Raw genomic sequence first — 20,307 nt, 5'->3', positions numbered from 1 at the left:
GTTCGAATTACATGGTTAGCTATGGTTGGTATAATTCGAACTTGCCTGGTTCGAATTATGTGCAATTTGAGTTCGAACCAGATCGGTTCGAATTACGTTCAACTTTTTCTCCTCCTAATTCGAACTAAGTTGGTTCGATTTACTAACGAATGTAGTTCGAACCATGCTGGTTCGAATTACATTAAAATAGGCCTTGGCTCATTGCTGAAACGATTTTGTTTTTGACTTATTTACGTAATGCGAAACTTGCCTTGGCTTATTAGGGTTTTTTGCCCTGAAAAATAAATTCTATAAAATGTATGTAAATTGCAACCAATGTATTTTTTTATTATTTTATTTTAGAAAAAAATAAAATATATTTTTTATTTTTAATATTTAAAAATAACATAAAATGTTGTACTTGACTAATATTAATAAAAATAATTATTTTTTATATTAATGATGTGAACGATGCTTTGAAAAATATATATAAGAAGATGATTTCGCAAAATGTGCATCAATATTAAACTATTTTTCAATGGATAAGTTGATTTTGGATACACCAAAAATTGTTTTTATGGTTTTATAAGGTTAAATGTGTGATTCTGAAAGAGGAAACTCAAGAAGGAGAGGAATAATAGTTGAACTGTTGAAGTGACCAGAAAGGTTTAAAAGCACAAAACCGCGTCTGCGTGGTCACTCAGTTATTCAGATCCATCTATCTATATCTATCAGCACGCTTCCCACTAAAGAAACCACTTTATAACACAGTTTTCATTGGAAAAGCCATATATATAGTTCATATCAAGCGACTTAGTATAAAATAAAATAAACCAACAATAATAGGTACTTATGTTCACCACTATGTGGTTCTACATGATCTAATGCGCAATTTCTTCTTGCGGTTAAATTATGTCGCACCAAAAATGTATTTAAGGAGCACCAATGGTCCACCATGTTTTGACCAAAAAAAACTTTTTGCAACCAATGAGGTCACACTCGTATTGTAGTGACTAAATTTAATTAAGAGTAAAAGACAAATTCGTCTCTGACTTTTTTTCTGCGGACATTTTCGTCCCCGAGGATTGGAAAATACATTCATGTCCCTGACCTTTCTAAAATGCGGACAAATTTACCCCTCCGTTAAAGTGACTCCGTTGGGCTCAACGGAAAACGCTGACGTGGCTCCCGTGGCGCTGACCTAGCCATTACGGGAGCACACATGGCATGTAACTTTTTAAAACAGGACATATTAGTCTTCTCACACCAAAACGTGTAGCTTTTCAAAACAGGACATATTAGTCCTCCCACCCCAAAATGATGTCGTTTCAAAACAGGACATATTTCCACTGACTCCCTCTTCCACCACCACCTACGCTGCCCCTCCTCTCCTTGCCCTATCCCCATCCCTTTCCACTCCCTCGCTTACCCTAACACACTCTACTCCCCTCTCCATGCGCACCCTCCACACCACACTCAACAACAAAGACAAAGATTCAAAAAAGAAGAAGAAGAAGAATGTGTTGCTTTTCTTTTTTTCTCTTTCTTTCTTTTTTGAAAATCAGTGTGAATGACCCATCAAAATTTCACACATTGAAATGCTTATTTGATTTCAAAGCTTGATTCTTTTCATCGTTTCCCAATCTGAGTTCCGCTCTGTTCCTTAAAACATCACCAAATTATTCTTTTTTATATTGAAAACTGGTGCACGAAATTGTGATGTCCAGGCTCAAACTATTCCTGGCACGTGAGCAACTTGGTGCTCTGATCTCAATACATAGTTGTCACAACTTCGATACAACTAACCAGCAAGTGCACTGGGTCGTCCAAGTAATACCTTACGTGAGTAAGGGTCGAATCCCACGGAGATTGTTGGTATGAAGCAAACTATGGTCACCTTGTAAATCTCAGTCAGGCAAATATAAAGTGATAATGGTGTTTTCGAATAATAAATAATAAAATAGGGACAGGAATACTTATGTAAATCATTGGTAAGAATTTCAGATAAGCGAATGGAGATGCTTTTCGTTCCTCTGAATCTCTGCTTTCCTGCTATCTTCATCCAGTCAGTCTTACTCCTTTCCATGGCTGGCTTTATGCAAGGGCATCACCGTTGTCAGTGGCTACATCCCCTCCTCTCAGTGAATAATATGCTCACGCACCCTGTCACGGCACGGCTATTCATCTGTCGGTTCCCGATCATGCTGGAATAGGATTCACCCTCCTTTTGCGTCTGTCACTAACGCCCAACAATCGCGAGTTTGAAGCTCGTCACAGTCATTCAATCATTGAATCCTACTCAGAATACCACAGACAAGGTTTAGACCTTCCGGATTCTCTTGAATGCCGCCATCATTCTAGCTTACGCCACGAAGATTCTGGTTAGGAGATCTAAGAGATACTCATTCTAGCTTAATTCATGTAGAACAGAAGTGTTTGTCAGGCACGCGTTCATAAGGGGGAAGGATGATGAGCGTCACACATAATCATCACCTTCATCACGTTCTTGGGTGCGAATGGATATCTTAGAAGCGAAATAAGATGATTTGAATAGAAAACAGTAGTACTTTCATTAATCTTTGAGGAACAGCAGAGCTCCACACCTTAATCTATGGAGTGTAGAAACTCTACCGTTGAAAATACATAAGTGAAGGTCCAGGCATGGCCGAGATGGCCAGACCCCTAAACGAGATCAATAGTCTCCTAAGATGAACAATGGAATAAAACTGAGACCAAAGATGGTCAAAAAGACGTCTAATACAATAGTAAGAGGTCCTATTTATAATAATCTAGTCACTAGGGTTTACATGAGTAAGTAATTGATGAATAAATCCACTTCCGGGACCCACTTGGTGTGTGTTTGGGCTGAGCTTAAGTGTAGCACGTGCAGAGGCCATTTGTGGAGTTGAACGCCAGTTTCTGTGCCAGTTTGGGCGTTCAACTCTGGTTTTGGATCCTTTTCTGGCGCTGGACGCCAGATTTGGGCAGAAGGCTGGCGTTGAACGCCAGTTTACATCGTCAATTCTTGGCCAAAGTATGGACTATTATATATTGCTGGAAAGCCCTGGATGTCTACTTTCCAACGCAATTGGAAGCGCGCCATTTCGAGTTCTGTAGCTCCAGAAAATCCACTTTGAGTGCAGGGCGGTCAGAATCCAACAGCATCAGCAGTCCTTTTTCAACCTCTGAATCTGATTTTTGCTCAAGTCCCTCAATTTCAGCCAGAAAATACCTGAAATCACAGAAAAACACACAAACTCATAGTAAAGTCCAGAAATGTGAATTTATCATAAAAACTAATGAAAACATCCCTAAAAGTAACTAGATCCTACTAAAAACATACTAAAAACAGTGTCAAAAAGCGTATAAATTATCCGCTCATCACAACACCAAACTTAAATTGTTGCTTGTCCCCAAGCAACTGAAAATCAAAGAGGATAAAAAGAAGAGAATATACTATAAATTCCAAACTATCAATGAAACAGAGCTTCAATCATATGAGCGGGACTTATAGCTTTTTGCCTCTTGAATAGTTTTGGCATCTCACTTTATCCATTGAAGTTTAGAATGATTGGCATCTATAGGAACTTCAGATTTCGAATAGTGTTATTGACTCTCCTAGTTCAGTATGATGATTCTTGAACACAGCTTCTTTATGAGTCTTGGCCGTGGCCCTAAGCACTTTGTTTTCCAGTATTACCACCGGATACATAAATGCCACAGACACATAATTAGGTGAACCTTTTCAGATTGTGACTCAGCTTTGCTAAAGTCCCCAATTAGAGGTGTCCAGGGTTCTTAAGCACACTCTTTTTTTGCTTTGGACCTTGACTTTAACCGCTCAGTCTCAAGTTTTCACTTGACACCTACACGCCACAAGCACATGGTTAGGGACAGCTTGGTTTAGCCGCTTAGACCAGGATTTTATTCCTTTAGGCCCTCCTATCCACTGATGCTCAAAGCCTTGGGATCCTTTTTATTTGCCCTTGCCTTTTGGTTTTAAGGGTTATTGGCTTTTTCTGCTTGCTTTTTCTTTTTCTTTCTATTTTTTTTTCGCCTATTATTTTTTTTTTCTGCAAGCTTTGTTCTTTGCTGCTTTTTCTTGCTTCAAGAATCATTTTTATGATTTTTCAGATTATCAAATAACATGTCTCCTAGTCATCATTCTTTCAAGAGCCAACATATTTAACATTCTTAAACAACAACTTTAAAAGACATATGCACTGTTCAAGCATACATTAAGAAAACAAGAAGCATTGTCACCACATCAATATAATTAAGCTAAGTTCAAGGATAAATTCGAAACTCATGTACTTCTTGTTCTTTTGAATTAAAACATTTTTCATTTAAGAGAGGTGATGGATTCATAGGACATTTATAACTTTAAGACATAGTCACTACTACTAATGATCATGTAATGAAGGCACAAATATAGATAAGCACATAACATAGAAAATGAAAAACAGAAGAAAGAAGAACAAGGAATGAATCCACCTTAGTGATGGTGGCGTTTCCTTCTTGAGAAACCAATGATGTCCTTGAGCTCTTCTATGTCTCTTCCTTGTCTTTGTTGCTCCTCCCTCATTGCTTTTTGATCTTCTCTTATTTCATGAAGCATGATGGAGTGCTCTTGATGTTCCACCCTTAGTTGTCTCATATTGGAACTCAATTCTTCTAGGGAGGTGTTGATGTGCTCCCAATAGTTTTGTGGAGGAAAGTGCATTTGAGGCATTTCCGGAATCTCATGGTGATGAGCTTCATACGCCTCTTGAGTTCCATGAGTGGGCTCTCTTGCTTGCCCCATCTTTTTCTTAGTGATGGGCTTGTTCTCTTTGATGAGGATATCTCCCTCTATGTCAATCCCAGCCGAATTGCATAGGTGGCAGATGAGGTGAGGAAAGGCTAACCTTGCCATGGTGGAGGACTTGTCAGCCACCTTGTAGAGTTCTTGAGGTAAAATCTCATGAACTTCCACCTCTTCTCCAATCATGATGCTATGGATCATGATGGCCCGGTCTATAGTAACTTCAGACCGGTTGCTAGTGGGAATGATTGAGCATTGAATAAACTCCAACCATCCTCTAGCTATAGGCTTGAGGTCCAATCTTCTTAGTTGAACCGGCTTGCCTTTGGAGTCAATCTTCCATTGAGCTCCTTCTACACATATGTCCATAAGGACTTGGTCCAACCTTTGATCAAAGTTGACTCTCCTTGTGTAGGGGCGTGCGTTCTCTTCCATGTATGGCAAGTCGAACGCCAACCTCACATTCTCCGGACTAAAATCTAAGTATTTCCCCCGAACCATTGTAACATAGTTCTTTGGATCCGGGTTCTTACTTTGATCATGGTTCTTGGTGATCCATGCATTGGCATAGAACTCTTGAACCATTAGGATGCCGACTTGTTGGATGGGATTTGTTAGAACTTCCCAACCTCTTCTTTGAATTTCATGTCGGATCTCCGGATACTCATTTCTTTTGAGTTTAAAAGGGACCTCAGGGATCACCTTCTTTTTGGCCACAACATCATAGAAGTGGTCTTGATGGGCTTTGGAGATGAACCTTTCCATCTCCCATGACTCGGATGTGGAAGCTTTTATCTTCCCTTTCCCTCTTCTAGAGGATTCTCCGGTCTTAGGTGCCATCAATGGTAATGGAAAAACAAAAAAGCTATGCTTTTACCACACCAAACTTAGAATATTGCTCGCCATCGAGCAATAAACAAAAGAATAGAAGAAGAAGAAGGAGAAATATGGAGAGGGAGAGGGAGATGTGGTTTCGGCCAAGAGGAGTGTAGAGGGGTGTGTTGTGTGAATTTGATGAAGAATGGAGGTCTTTATATAGGGAAGGGAGGGGGGTTTAAGGTTCGGCCATATGGGTGGGTTTGGGTGGAAAATTGGTTTTGAATTTTGAAGGTAGGTGGAGTTTATGAGGTAGGTTTATGGGGAAGAGTGGATGGATGTGAGTGGTGAAGATTTAATGGGGAAGAGAGATTGAGGTGATTGGTGAAGGGCTTTTAGGGAAGAGTGTTTATGGGGTTGTGTGAAAGAGAGTGGTGAGAAGAAGTGAGTGGAGGTAGGTGGGGATCCTGTGGGGTCCACAGATCCTGAGTGGATCCTGTGGGGTCCACAGATCCTGAGTGAATCCTGTGGGGTCCACAAATCCTGAGGTGTTCAAGGATTTACATCCCTGCACCCATTAGGCATGTAAAAATGCCTTTGTACCCAACTCTGGGCGTTCAGCGCCAGGTTGGTGGCCATTTTGGGCGTTCAACGCCCATTTGTGTGCCATTTCTGGCGTTGAACGCCAGAACCATGCCTGTTCTGGCGTTCAGCGCCCAGAAGCTGCCCATTTTGGGCGTTCAGCGCCAGAACCATGCTCTGTTCTGGCGCTGAACGCCAGACAGATGCTCCTCCAGGGTGTGATTTTTCTTCTGCTGTTTTTGATTCCGTTTTCAATTTTTCTATTTATTTTGTGACTCCACATGATCATGAACCTAAGAAAAATAATAAAAATAAGAATTAGATAAACATTGGGTTGCCTCCCAACAGCGCTTCTTTAATGTCAATAGCTTGACAGTGGGCTCTCATGGAGCCTCACAGATGTGCAGAGCTTTGTTGAGACTCTCCAACACCAAACTTAGAGTTTGGATATGGGAGTTCAACACCAAACTTAGAGTTTGGTTGTGGCCTCCCAACACCAAACTTAGAGTTTGACTGTGGGGGCCCTGGTTGACTCTGCTTTGAGAGAAGCTTTTCATGCTTCCTCTTCATGGTTGCAGAGGGAGATCCTTGAGTTTTAAACACAAGGGAGTCCTCATTCCATTGAAGGACTATTTCACCTCTGTCAACATCAATCACAGCTCTTGCTGTGGCCAGGAAAGGTCTTCCTAGGATGATGGATTCATCCTCTTCCTTTCCAGTATCCAGGACTATGAAATCAGTAGGTATGTAAAGGCCCTCAACCTTTACTAATACATCTTCTACTTGTCCATAAGCCTGTCTTCTTGAGCTGTCTGCCATCTCTAGTGAGATTTTAGCAGCTTGCACCCCATAGATTCCCAGTTTCTCTATTACAGAGAGGGGCATGAGGTTTATACCTGAACCAAGGTCACACAGAGCTTTAAAGATCATGGTGCCTATGGTATAAGGTAATATGAACTTTCCAGGATCCTGTCTCTTCTGAGGCAATGTCAGTTGATCCAGATCACTTAGTTCATTGATGAACAAGGGAGGTTCAACTTCCCAAGTATCAATGCCAAATAATTTGGCATTCAGCTTCATGATTGCACCAAGAAACTTGGCAGTTTGCTCTTCAGTAACATCCTCATTCTCTTCAGAAGAGGAATACTCATCAGAGCTCATGAAGGGCATAAGGAGGTTCAATGGAATCTCTATGGTCTCTAGATGAGCCTCAGAGTCCTTTGGTTCCTCAGAGGGAAGCTCCTTATTGATCACTGGGCGTCCCAGGAGGTCTTCCTCCTTGGGATTCACGTCCTCTCCTTTCCTCACAGGTTCGGCCATGGCGCTTATGTCAATGGCCTTGCACTCTCCTTTTGGATTCTCTTCTGTATTGCTTGGGAGAGTACTAGGAGGGATTTCAGTGATCCTTTTACTCAGCTGGCCCACTTGTGCTTCCAGATTTCTAATAGAAGACCTTGTTTCATTCATGAAACTTACAGTGGCCTTAGATAGATCAGAGACTAGATTTGCTAAATTAGAAGCATTTTGTTCAGAGTTCTCTGTCTATTGCTGAGTTGATGATGGAAAAGGCTTGCTATTGCTAAACCTGTTTCTTCCACCATTATTAAAGCCTTGTTGAGGCTTTTGATCCTTCCATGAGAAATTTGGATGATTTCTCCATGTTGAGTTATAGGTGTTTCCATAAGGTTCACCTAAGTAATTTACCTCTGCTATTGCAGGGTTCTCAGGATCATAAGCTTCTTCTTCAGGAGAAGCCTCTTGAGTACTGTTGGATGCAGCTTGCATTCCATGCAGACTCTGAGAGATCATATTGACTTAGTGAGTCAATATTTTATTCTGAGCCAATATGGCATTCAGAGTATCAACTTCAAGAACTCCCTTCTTCATAGGCGTCCCATTACTCACAGGATTCCTTTCAGAAGTGTACATGAACTGGTTATTAGCAACCATGTCAATGAGTTCTTGAGCTTCTGCAGGCGTTTTCTTTAGGTGAATGGATCCACCTGCAGAAGTGTCCAGTGACATCTTTGATAGCTCAGATAAACCATCATAGAATATATCCAGGATGGTCCATTCTGAAAGCATGTCAGAAGGACACTTTTTGGTCAACTGTTTGTATCTTTCCCAAGCTTCATAGAGGGATTCACCTTCTTTCTGTCTGAAGGTTTGAACATCAGCTCTAAGCTTGCTCAGCTTTTGAGGAGGAAAGTACTTGGCTAAGAAAGCCGTGACCAGCTTATCCCAAGAGTTCAGGCTGTCTTTAGGTTGAGAATCCAACCATAATCTAGCTCTGTCTCTTACAGCAAAAGGGAAAAGCATGAGCCTGTAGACTTCAGGATCTACTCCATTAGTCTTAACAGTATCACATATCTGCAAGAATTCAGTTAAGAACTGAAAAGGATCTTCAGATGGAAGTCCATGAAACTTGCAGTTCTGCTGCATCAGAGAAACTAATTGAGGTTTCAGCTCAAAGTTGTTTGCTCCAATGGCAGGAATGGAGATGCTTCTTCCATGTAAATTGGAATTAGGTGCAGTAAAGTCACCAAGCATCTTCCTTGCATTATCATTATTTTCGGCTGCCATCTCCTCTGCCTGTTCGAAAATTTCTGAAAGGTTATCTCTGGATTGTTGTATTTTAGCTTCTCTTAATTTTCTCTTCAGAGTCCTTTCAGGTTCTGGATCTGCTTCCACAAGAATGTTTTGGTCCTTGCTCCTGCTCATATGACAAAGAAGAAGGCACAGAAAAATAATAATAATAATAGAGATCCTTTATACCACAGTATAGGGATCCCTTTGTGAGTGGAAGAAAAGAGGGGGAGACAAAGAATGTAATATAATGGAAGAAACACAACTGTGAGGATGGAAGAGAGGTGAGATGAGATGTTAGGATATGAATGAATAAATAGAATGAGATGGGGGAGGGATAATTTTCGAAAATTATTTTGAAAAGGAGTTAGTGATTTTCGAAAATGGTTTTTTTGAAAAATGTTAGTGATTTTCGAAAATTAAGATTTAAAAAATAAAATAATTAATAAATTAAAAAGAAATTTTGAAAAAGGGGGAAGATATTTTCGAAAATGAGAGAGAGAGTTAGTTAGGTGGTTTTGAAAAAGTTAAGAAACAAACAAAAAGTTAGTTAGTTAGTTGAAACAAATTTTGAAAAGATAAGAAGTTAGGAGGTTAGAAAAGATATTTTTGAAAAAGATAAGATAAGAAGATATTTTTGAAAAGTTATGATTGAAATTAGTTTTGAAAAAGATTTGATTTTTAAAATCACAATTAATGACTTGATTCATAAGAAATCACAAGATATGATTCTAGAACTTAAAGTTTGAATCTTTCTTAACAAGCAAGTAACAAACTTCAAATTTTTGAATCAAAACATTAATTGTTTATGTTATTTTCGAAAATTTGGTCTAAAAATAAGAAAAAGATTTTTGAAAAATATTTTTGGAATTTTCGAAAATAACTAAGAATTTTGAAAAAGATTTGATTTTTGAAAAAGATTTTGAAAAAGATAAGATTTTCAAATTGAAAATTTGATTTGACTCATAAGAAATAATTTGATTTAAAAATTTTTTGAAAAAGTCAATCCAAATTTTCGAATTTGATGAGAGAAAAAGGGAAAGATATTTTTTTTATTTTTGAATTTTTATGATGCAAGAGAAAAACACTAAAAGAATGCAATGCATGAAATTTTTTTAGATCAAAACAATGAATGCATGCATGAATGCTATGAATGTCAAGATGAACACCAAGAACACTTTGAATGCCAAGATGAACATCATAGACACAATTTTGAAAAACTTTTAATGCAAAGAAAACATGCAAGACACCAAACTTAGAATTCTTTAATGCTTACGCACTAAGAATTCAGGAATGCATATGATAAACATGAAAAGACACAAAACAAAAAATCATCAAGATCAAACAAGAAGACTTACCAAGAACAACTTGAAGATCATGAAGAACACTATGAATGCATGAAATTTTCGAAAAATGCTAGATGCATATGCAATTGACACCAAACTTATGATATGACTCAAGACTCAAACAAGAAACAGAAAAATATTTTTGATTTTTATGATTTTCTAAATTTTTTTGGATTTTTTCGAAAATTAATTGAAAAAGGAAAATAAGGATTCCAAAATTTTTAATATGAATTCCAGGAATCTTGCCATGTTAGTCTAAAGCTTCAGTCCAGGAATTAGACATGACTCACTAGCCAGCCAAGCTTTCAAAGAAAGCTCCAGTCCAAAACACTAGACATGGCCAATGGCCAGCCAAGCTTCAGCAGATGATCATGGATCAGCAGCAGCTGGATGAGCAACAACTAAATTGCTCTTGATAACAAATTGCAAGCCTCAGTCCAAATGAATTTAGACATGGCTTTACAGCCAGCGAGGCTTCAACATGCTTCATGAAACACTAGAATTCATTCTTAAAAATTCTGAAGCCATATAATAATTTATTTTTGAAAACATTTTTGAAAAGAAAACGAAAAGAAAGTTACCCAATCTGAGCAACAAGATGAGCCGTCAGTTGTCCAAACTCAAACAATCCCCGGCAACGGCGCCAAAAACTTGGTGCACGAAATTGTGATGTCCAGGCTCAAACTATTCCTGGCACGTGAGCAACTTGGTGCTCTGATCTCAATACATAGTTGTCACAACTTCGATACAACTAACCAGCAAGTGCACTGGGTCGTCCAAGTAATACCTTACGTGAGTAAGGGTCGAATCCCACGGAGATTGTTGGTATGAAGCAAACTATGGTCACCTTGTAAATCTCAGTCAGGCAAATATAAAGTGATAATGGTGTTTTCGAATAATAAATAATAAAATAGGGACAGGAATACTTATGTAAATCATTGGTAAGAATTTCAGATAAGCGAATGGAGATGCTTTTCGTTCCTCTGAATCTCTGCTTTCCTGCTATCTTCATCCAGTCAGTCTTACTCCTTTCCATGGCTGGCTTTATGCAAGGGCATCACCGTTGTCAGTGGCTACATCCCCTCCTCTCAGTGAATAATATGCTCACGCACCCTGTCACGGCACGGCTATTCATCTGTCGGTTCCCGATCATGCTGGAATAGGATTCACCCTCCTTTTGCGTCTGTCACTAACGCCCAACAATCGCGAGTTTGAAGCTCGTCACAGTCATTCAATCATTGAATCCTACTCAGAATACCACAGACAAGGTTTAGACCTTCCGGATTCTCTTGAATGCCACCATCATTCTAGCTTACGCCACGAAGATTCTGGTTAGGAGATCTAAGAGATACTCATTCTAGCTTAATTCATGTAGAACAGAAGTGTTTGTCAGGCACGCGTTCATAAGGGGGAAGGATGATGAGCATCACACATAATCATCACCTTCATCACGTTCTTGGGTGCGAATGGATATCTTAGAAGCGAAATAAGATGATTTGAATAGAAAACAGTAGTACTTTCATTAATCTTTGAGGAACAGCAGAGCTCCACACCTTAATCTATGGAGTGTAGAAACTCTACCGTTGAAAATACATAAGTGAAGGTCCAGGCATGGCCGAGATGGCCAGACCCCTAAACGAGATCAATAGTCTCCTAAGATGAACAATGGAATAAAACTGAGACCAAAGATGGTCAAAAAGACGTCTAATACAATAGTAAGAGGTCCTATTTATAATAATCTAGTCACTAGGGTTTACATGAGTAAGTAATTGATGAATAAATCCACTTCCGGGGCCCACTTGGTGTGTGTTTGGGCTGAGCTTAAGTGTAGTACGTGCAGAGGCCATTTGTGGAGTTGAACGCCAATTTCTGTGCCAGTTTGGGCGTTCAACTCTGGTTTTGGATCCTTTTCTGGCGCTGGACGCCAGATTTGGGCAGAAGGCTGGCGTTGAACGCCAGTTTACGTCATCAATTCTTGGCCAAAGTATGGACTATTATACATTGCTGGAAAGCCCTGGATGTCTACTTTCCAACGCAATTGGAAGCGCGCCATTTCGAGTTCTGTAGCTCCAGAAAATCCACTTTGAGTGCAGGGCGGTCAGAATCCAACAGCATCAGCAGTCCTTTTTCAACCTCTGAATCTGATTTTTGCTCAAGTCCCTCAATTTCAGCCAGAAAATACCTGAAATCACAGAAAAACACACAAACTCATAGTAAAGTCCAGAAATGTGAATTTATCATAAAAACTAATGAAAACATCCCTAAAAGTAACTAGATCCTACTAAAAACATACTAAAAACAGTGTCAAAAAGTGTATAAATTATCCGCTCATCAAAAACCAAAGCCATCGCCATGGGAAGAGGCAGAGGAGTTGCGGCTCTGAAACCCACGGCGGAGGTAAACGAATTAGGGCCGATGCCAGTATTGAAGGAAGTTAGATACCGCGGCGCGAGGAAGAGACCGTGGGGAAGATTCGCCGCCGAAATCAGAGACTCGTTGAAGAAAGCAAGGGTTTGGCTCGGAACCTTCGATTCCGCCGAGGACGCCGCCGCAAGAACACTCTGGGGACCAAAAGCCAAGACCAATTTTTCTCGCCGCTCAGGATCCAGCCCTCGATGTAGAACTGCAGCTTCGCCAGCGCCACTTGCTGCGATGGGAGATTCAACCCCTCCGCTGCTGCTCCGCCATCCTGGATGGCAACTTCCTCCTCGAGCAAAGCCGTTTCCTTCATATGCATTTTTTTGTAAGTGGCTGATTCTTCATAAATTACACAATCTGGACTGGTTGAATGGTGAACTGAGCCTGTGAAATTGAATTTGTGCTCTGTTAGTGAATATGTCGCTGAATTGCTCTGTTATTCATCTGAAATCTGGAATATTGGTTGAAAATGCAAAAGGGGATTAAAGTTTGTTTGGAGGGGTGAGGGAGAAACGGCGACGTTTGGGTTCCTGGGACTAATACGTCCTCTTTTCAAAATTCCATCCTACGTGGCATTCCGTAACGGCCAGGTCAGCGCCACGAGAGTCATGTCACCGTTTTTCGTCAGGCCAAACGGAGCGACTCTAACAGAAGGGTAAATATGTCCACTTTTTCGGAGGGTTAGGGACATGAATGTATTTTCCAATCATCGGAGACGAAAATGTCCGCAAAAAAAAAAGGTCAGGGCCGGATTTATCCTTTACTCTTTAATTAAATTCTCAAAATGGTTTTTCAGATTTATACAGTACATTAATTAGCCTTTAAAATTATAATTACACTATTTTAGATTCTAAAATTATGTTCTAAACTACATACTGGCGTTTTACGTTAATTCGGCGTGAGTTAACAACCGACTTGCTGATGTGGTACATTTACTGCCACATAGGATGAGCGGGACGACGTCATTTTACGGCTGAAGCGTTTTGAAATTAAAACGTCGCCGTTTCGGTCTTAATGGAATGAAATAGTTGCTTGGGTGAAGGGTTGATCATTCACTACATTTTCTTCCTATTTTCTCTCTGACATCAACGCTTCGTCACCTCCATAGCCAGAGACAATGGCGATAGATTAGGCCAGCACTGCTTCGTCATCAATTTCTTCCGTTTCTTTGCGCGAAAGTTGAAGGAAGTCTCCTGGAGAGCTATTGAAGCAAAGGGCGGGAAGCTATTTAAGCTATCTTCAAGGTCAATTTTTTTTAGGCTCATTTATCATTCTTCCATGATTGTTTAAGTTACTCTTTTCGTTTGCATTTATAATTTTTTGGGAATAATATATTGTTGAGTTTTTGTTGTTCATAATTTCATATGTTCGAACGAGGTTTGAATGCTCTGTTTTTGTTGAATAAAACAGGAGCTATTTATGATGGTGTAGTGTGTTTATTTTTTTTGTTAGTTTCATGTATTTTAAGTTTTTTCTTGTTTTGTTATGATGCATATGGATGTAGTTTTATATATAATGTTTTATCATGAAAATTTTTTGAAAAGAGTAAGGATGGAAGGTTGGCTTATTCTCCTGACAAGCACTGTTTAGATGAGGTTGATGTGGACATGTTGGATGTGTTCTATTTGAGAAACTACGTCAATGAGTTAGGTTATGATAAAGTGAAGGAAGTGTGGTGGCTTGTGCTAGGAAGGAGTCTGGGAGTGGGGTTGAGACGTTTAAACTTTGATAATGTGTTAAGAGAGATGTATTTTTTTGGTGAAAAAAATGATGGTATTATTAATGTGTACATTGAACATAAAATTTTATCACATGAGATATTAGAAGGGCAGGAGGTTATGGTGTACCTTGATGACCGAATAAGCGATTTTGGAAAGTAAACAAAGTCAAATACTACCACTGTCCAAAATTCTTCTCTCAAAACTACTGAGAAGCCTCCTCCATTGAGTGTGAGCAAAGCAACTGATGATCCTAACCCTACAGTGACTAATACTCCTCAAGCTAAAGAAATAATGCTAAGGCCTATCAATTTTAATTCGAAACTGAAGCTTAAGTCTAAATTATAAAATCTCAAATTTTTGAAAATTAAAATATAAGTTATTTGAGATTTTGAACCTTATTTTAGGAAGGATAAAAAAAAATTAAAACAAAAATTCAGACACTTATCTTAAATGTTTTGGCTCAAGATGGGGCTAATCACACCAAAAACCACAAACGGACTCATGTTGGGCTCAAACCCAAAGTTTATAACCCTCATAACTTAACAATTCAGCACATATTCCCCCAAAAGTGAGAGAAAGACCAACAAAGAGGAGAAGAAGAGTGTCATAGCCTCCTTTTTTGTCACCATTCACACCAATATTTAAATCCACATAACTTTCAATCTGTAGTTCCAATTGACGACATGTTTACGGCTATGCGTTCGTCTCGACTTCCTCTTCGATTTCATTTAGCTATTGTGGTAAGAAACTTCGAAATCTTTGTCCTATTTTCTGTTTCTATTCTAAAAACACGTTTTGGTTAGTTTAAAGTTGAGATTTTGTGATTTTAATGTTTATATTAGGGAAAGCTTAACCTTGAATTCTAGCGAGGTTTTGACCAAGATTTTACAAAAAAAGGTAAAAGAACTATTTTCTCTCATTTTTCCCAATAAATGAACGAAAACCTTAGGGTAAGTGATGAAAAATTTGACATAATTAGTGTTGCTTGAGTGCTTGGATTGATTTGGTGCAGAATTGAACGCTTAGTTTGGCATGTGGAGCTTTAGTTGAGGCTTGGATTGGATTGTAAACGAAATTCAAAGGTTAGAAACTATCGTCAGCAAAGTAGGAGTTTTTCTTAAAACTATTTTATTACCAAAAATTGTTATAAATCGATATCAATATGAAAATTATATTTTTGGGTGATCAAGTGAGTCTCGTAAATTTGTATATTTGATTGTTGTAGTGATTAATTGATTGAATGGTAGCTTGAATTACGCTATGAATATATGTATATGTATGTGGGCATAATTATAATGGTGTGGTTTAATTGCCTATTATGATTATTGATGTGAGAGTTTGGGACTAAGACTATTTATGATAAGTGCATAAGTGCCATGTGGCTAATTGTAGTTGAGATAATGAGTTTGAATTGATAATTGATGAGTTATGATTGTTGTTGTGAATGTGCATTTTGATGGTTTATGCTATATGAGAGGGAATTGGGTTAATTGAGCTTGAATGATTAGAAGGTGATTGAGTATTGATAAATGTGTGTTGATAGTATTTAGTGATGGGTTGTGGTAGTTTGGAATAAAGTAAATTAGTGAATTTGGTTAAAATGACATTATGCAGATTTTGGTAAAGATGAGCCTTTGACCAATTTTGACGGGAAATAACTTGGCACTTGGAGTTTGAAATTTGATGAAACTTGTCTTGAATTAAAGATAATAATGAGAGCTTTAAAACGATATAAGAATGGATAAAAATAAAATTTTGTAGCAAAAATTATTGATATTTGAAAAGGAGGTGAAAACTAAATTATGCAGAGTCGTATTTTTTAGGATAACTGAATCTTGTACATACATATTGGTCCGTAAAGTTAGCATGTGGTACACAGGATAGAGTTTTTTGAAAGTTTGACAAGGAAGGGATATTTTCAACTAACTCTTTTGTGCAGGAGATGCAGGCTGAAACACTTCCGGAGGAGATTTCCAGCTACATTTTTACCAAAACAGTATGGAAAGGCTTGGTTCCGTCACGAGTGGAGTTATTTGTCTGGTTTGTTTTGATAAGCAGGGTGAATACCAAAGAACGGTTGCTTAGGCTAAGAATTATTAGCCAGGGTGATCACATGTGTGTATTGTGTAATAAAGATGTTGAACATATCTATCACTTGTTTCTTGGTTGCGAAATTACTTGGCAGGTGTGGGGCGCTTGGCTATCTGACCTTAAGAGGCAGTGGGCTATTCCGGATTCATTGAAAGAGCATTTTGAGAGCTGGACAGGAGCTATCAACAGGAAAGAGGAGCGGAACAAGTGGTTCATATGTTTTTTTGCAGTTATTTGAAATGTGTGGTTAGAGAGGAATGGGCGGATCTTTAATATAAGGAGTCTGGAGTAGAAGCGGTGTTTCACAAATCTTTGATCAGCTACAGAGATTGGTGTAGCTTGGATCCCTTTTGTTTTTGATGGCAATGCCGGAGATAACACAAGGGATTGTTACTAGGCGTTATGTTTCTTGTTTGTACTTGTTTTTCAGACTCTGTTGATGACCTTGTCGCTCCATTTTACTGTGTTGAGCTCTTTTGTTAAAAAAAAAAAAACATATTGGTCATGCATACGCATGAAATAGATAATAGAATTGAAAAGTGGTGGATTTTGCATGTACGCATCATGGATGCGTATGCATGATTTGGGATTCGTGCGTACGCACAAGGCATGCGTATGCATAGCCACTCCATTTTGGCCAAAATACTGTTTTTGAACTATTTAATCTTCTCAACATGTTTATAACCCATGTTTAACCCTGTGTGAAGTCTAATAACTAATAATTAAGCTTTGAATAAACTAGAAAAAAATATAATGAATTAAATCGAATTATTCCCAGATAAACGCTTGGTTAATCGATGAAATTGCTACGGGAATAGTGGTTCTTTCTGCCCACAGTGAGGATGGTGGTGTTACCCTACCCATGAAAGGATGGAATTGATAAGTCAATAAGGAATTGGGGTTAATGAATCTAAGTATGATACATTGATAATGAATTGGTGGGGAGGTTGAAGATTCCCTCTGGTTATACATCTATATATGTGAACATGATGAATTATGATTATGATGAGGTTTGATTGAAATATGATTATATATAATTGCGGTTTTGACTTTGATCTTGATTATAATTTGAAATGAGAATTTGATTGATGTTTTGAGGACGGTGACTTTGTCCTGCTCACGAATAGGCAAGTTGAGGTTGATGATTCTCTCTTTTGCTGCTATAGATAAGTTGAGGTTGATGATTCTCTCTCTTGTTGCAGTGGGCAAGCGGAGTTGAGGATTTCTTCTGTTGTTACATCGGAAAATTGAATGGAGAAGGTTAAGAATTCCTTTCGATTCAATTTCTGGTTGTGGTATGAACGAGTTAGGTTGATGATTTCCTATCTTTACATCATAGTCTCTCTCTGATTGGAAGGTTCAGGATTCCCTTCGTATTGAGAGATAATGTCCGGGTTAGCTACCGGATGTGTCTAAGTTCTGACAATTTAACCGACACTTGAGCTCACGGTTCGTAGGACAGGCATGCATCATATTGTATTTGTTTGTATTTGCTTGGGTCTGCATAATTACTTGGCTTGCCTAATTGACATCCTGTTAATTGCTAATTGTACTACTTGTCATAATTGCTTGACGCGGGTCAAACGTCGGTTCAGAATTTCTCAAAAAGAATATTGTCAATAGTATAGTTTCAAACTAACAAATGACTAGGGGTGGCAACACTACCCGAACCCGTGGGTACCCAGCTTGCCCCTACCCGCTCGAGGAGGGTAACTACCCGCCCCGCAATGGGACAGATTTTTAACGGGGCGGGTTCTTGGGCGCGGCGGGATTGGGTTTAGGTTAGACCCGCCCCATTATATATAAAATAATTAGTAAAATGATTAATAATATTGTATCATATTTAAATTTTTACTTTAATTTATGTTATGTATGTAATGAAGGTTATATAAATTTTAAAATTTAATTTTATTTGTTGGATTTTAATAATTATAGGGACGAGTAGGGGCGGGGCAGTACCCGTAAGGGCGGATTAGGGTTTAACTTTTTACTACCTGCGGGTAGAAGCGGGGCGAGTTCGATGCGGGTTATTGTAGGGCGGGGCGGGATGGGTTCGGATAGGGCGAAAATCCGCCCCTACCCGCCCCATTGCCACCCCTAATCCAAATCAGAGTTTAGTTTGTTTGTCACAAATTCAATTCAATAAAAATCGAAAGTTTTAAATCCCGGATCGTCTCTCAAAAAAATTGTAGTGAGGTATGCACATTATTAGTTATGAGAAAAAGAGATTTTAAAAGCAATTGACAAGAAATTAAATTGTAAGAAAATAAAGAGCAAACAGATTTTAAATGCTAAAAGGCATCTTGTTGAAAGTCAAATAGACATAATTAATTTTAATCTACAAGTCCTAGCCAACTCACTAATTAGACTTATTGAAAGACTAGCGTTAATAGAAATAAAATCAACTAACAATCCTAAATTACCAATTAATATTGGACATCAATAACTTAAGGTCATGAATATCCAACCCGGCCCCTGACAATTACCTCGAAAGGACTACGAGGCCCTTGACAAAAAAAAATACCAACCCGGCCCCTGACATTTTTTTTGGGACTAATTAGCCCCTGTGCAAAAAAAAACAACATTGACTTTTTTTGGCACAGGGGTCGGGTTGGGTATTTTTTTTGTCAAGGGTCTCGTTGTCTTTTGAGGTAATTGTCAGGGGTCATTTAGAATTTTTCTCCCTAAAAAAAGTATGGTAAATTGCATGAATTATAAAATCTATAAATACCAAAATAAGAAAGCAATAATAATAACTCAATTAAGCAACAATAATATGAAAAACATCAAAATTACATTAAAGAAAATAAAAATTCAACAAGTGTTCAATAACTAAAATTAATCAAAATTGAGAAGCTAACAAGTAAAACTAAGGGAATCAAGATATTAGAGCATGAAAATATAAAAAAAATTAAACGAAAACAATGATAAAAATCTAAAATTAAGAAGAAATTAAATTAAGAAACCCTAAATTCTAGAGAGAAGTTGGAGCCTCTACTAGAATTTTACCTAAAACATCATTTTAAACTACTACTATACTACTTACACTACTTGCTTGATCTCCCTTGAATATTGCCTCCATATGCATAACAAATGAGTTGGATTAGACAAAAAAATGGGCATGAAATCGCGATCCACATGTTTACTTAAGCAAATCACGTGCTGCTACTTGTGAAATATTTTCAAAACTTCAATTTTTCATAATTCCTTCATTTTTGCATGCTTTTCCTCCATTCCTTCAAACCATTCTTGCTTTCTAAACCTTAAATCACTTAAACAAATATATCAAGGCATCAAATGAGATAAAAGTGAATTAAATTTAGCAATTTTAAAGCATAAAATATGTTTTTTATAATTAAGCACAATTAAGAGAAATTCACAAAAACATACAATTTCAATGAATAAATGTAAGATAAGTTGATAAATTCTACTCTTTTCCACCCAAAATTCATCATAAAATATGGATTTATCAACCTCCCTTTATTTAAACAATAGCATGTTCTCATGCTAAACATCAAGAAAGACAAGATCAAGGGATATTCACACCAATTAAAAGCAAGCTATCTATATCTATTCTATCTATATCTGTCTGTCTATCTATCTATCTACTTGTATCTATTAGTATCTACTTAGTCAAAACAAATTAATTTTCAAAAAAACATATATGTATAGAGGGCTAACTCAATATAGCAATCAATGCAATCCTCATAAATCAATTTGAGTTCTAAAAGATATAATAACTTGCAAGATAATAGATAATAAAAGGTGAAAATATAGAATTGAGCAATTAAATCTCTCGCTAGATGTGTATACTCTCTAATCGCTCAAGTGTATAGGGTCGATTCACTCAATTCTCTTATAATCTTGCTTTCGAAGACTTATTTTTCATCTAACAATCAATAATTATTCAATGCATATATACAAGTATCATGAGGACTTTTAAATGGTTGTAATGGGGTTAGAG

General features: G+C 38.0%; 1 protein-coding gene and 1 non-coding gene across 2 annotated transcripts; both read left to right on the top strand.

The window, feature by feature from the left end:
* Window positions 1-8,260: 8,260 nt before the first annotated feature.
* LOC112738876 (small nucleolar RNA R71) lies at window positions 8,261-8,368 on the top strand. The gene has a single exon (XR_003169828.1). It is a non-coding gene; the product is annotated as a small nucleolar RNA R71 (small nucleolar RNA).
* Window positions 8,369-12,465: 4,097 nt separating this feature from the next.
* On the top strand, window positions 12,466-13,017 carry LOC112735630 (ethylene-responsive transcription factor 8-like). Its single transcript, XM_025785157.1, has 2 exons — window positions 12,466-12,856; window positions 12,944-13,017. Exons 1-2 carry the CDS (start codon window positions 12,466-12,468, stop codon window positions 13,015-13,017), a joined length of 465 nt encoding a protein of 154 aa, XP_025640942.1.
* Window positions 13,018-20,307: the final 7,290 nt, after the last annotated feature.

The sequence above is a fragment of the Arachis hypogaea genome, chromosome 3 (genome assembly GCF_003086295.3).
Source record: "Arachis hypogaea cultivar Tifrunner chromosome 3, arahy.Tifrunner.gnm2.J5K5, whole genome shotgun sequence".
Classification (NCBI taxonomy): domain Eukaryota; kingdom Viridiplantae; phylum Streptophyta; class Magnoliopsida; order Fabales; family Fabaceae; genus Arachis; species Arachis hypogaea.
Note: the sequence above shows the minus strand (reverse complement) of the source record. Positions and strands in the feature narration are given on the sequence as shown.

Excerpts from the sequence above, each read along its gene's own strand:
- LOC112735630 (XM_025785157.1), top strand. The coding sequence starts at position 12,466 with ATGGGAAGAGGCAGAGGAGTTGCGGCTCTGAAACCCACGGCGGAGGTA. Across the intron at positions 12,857-12,943 it reads TCCTTCATATGCATTTTTTT|TGAATATGTCGCTGAATTGC; the intron begins GTAAGTGGCTGA and ends GTGCTCTGTTAG.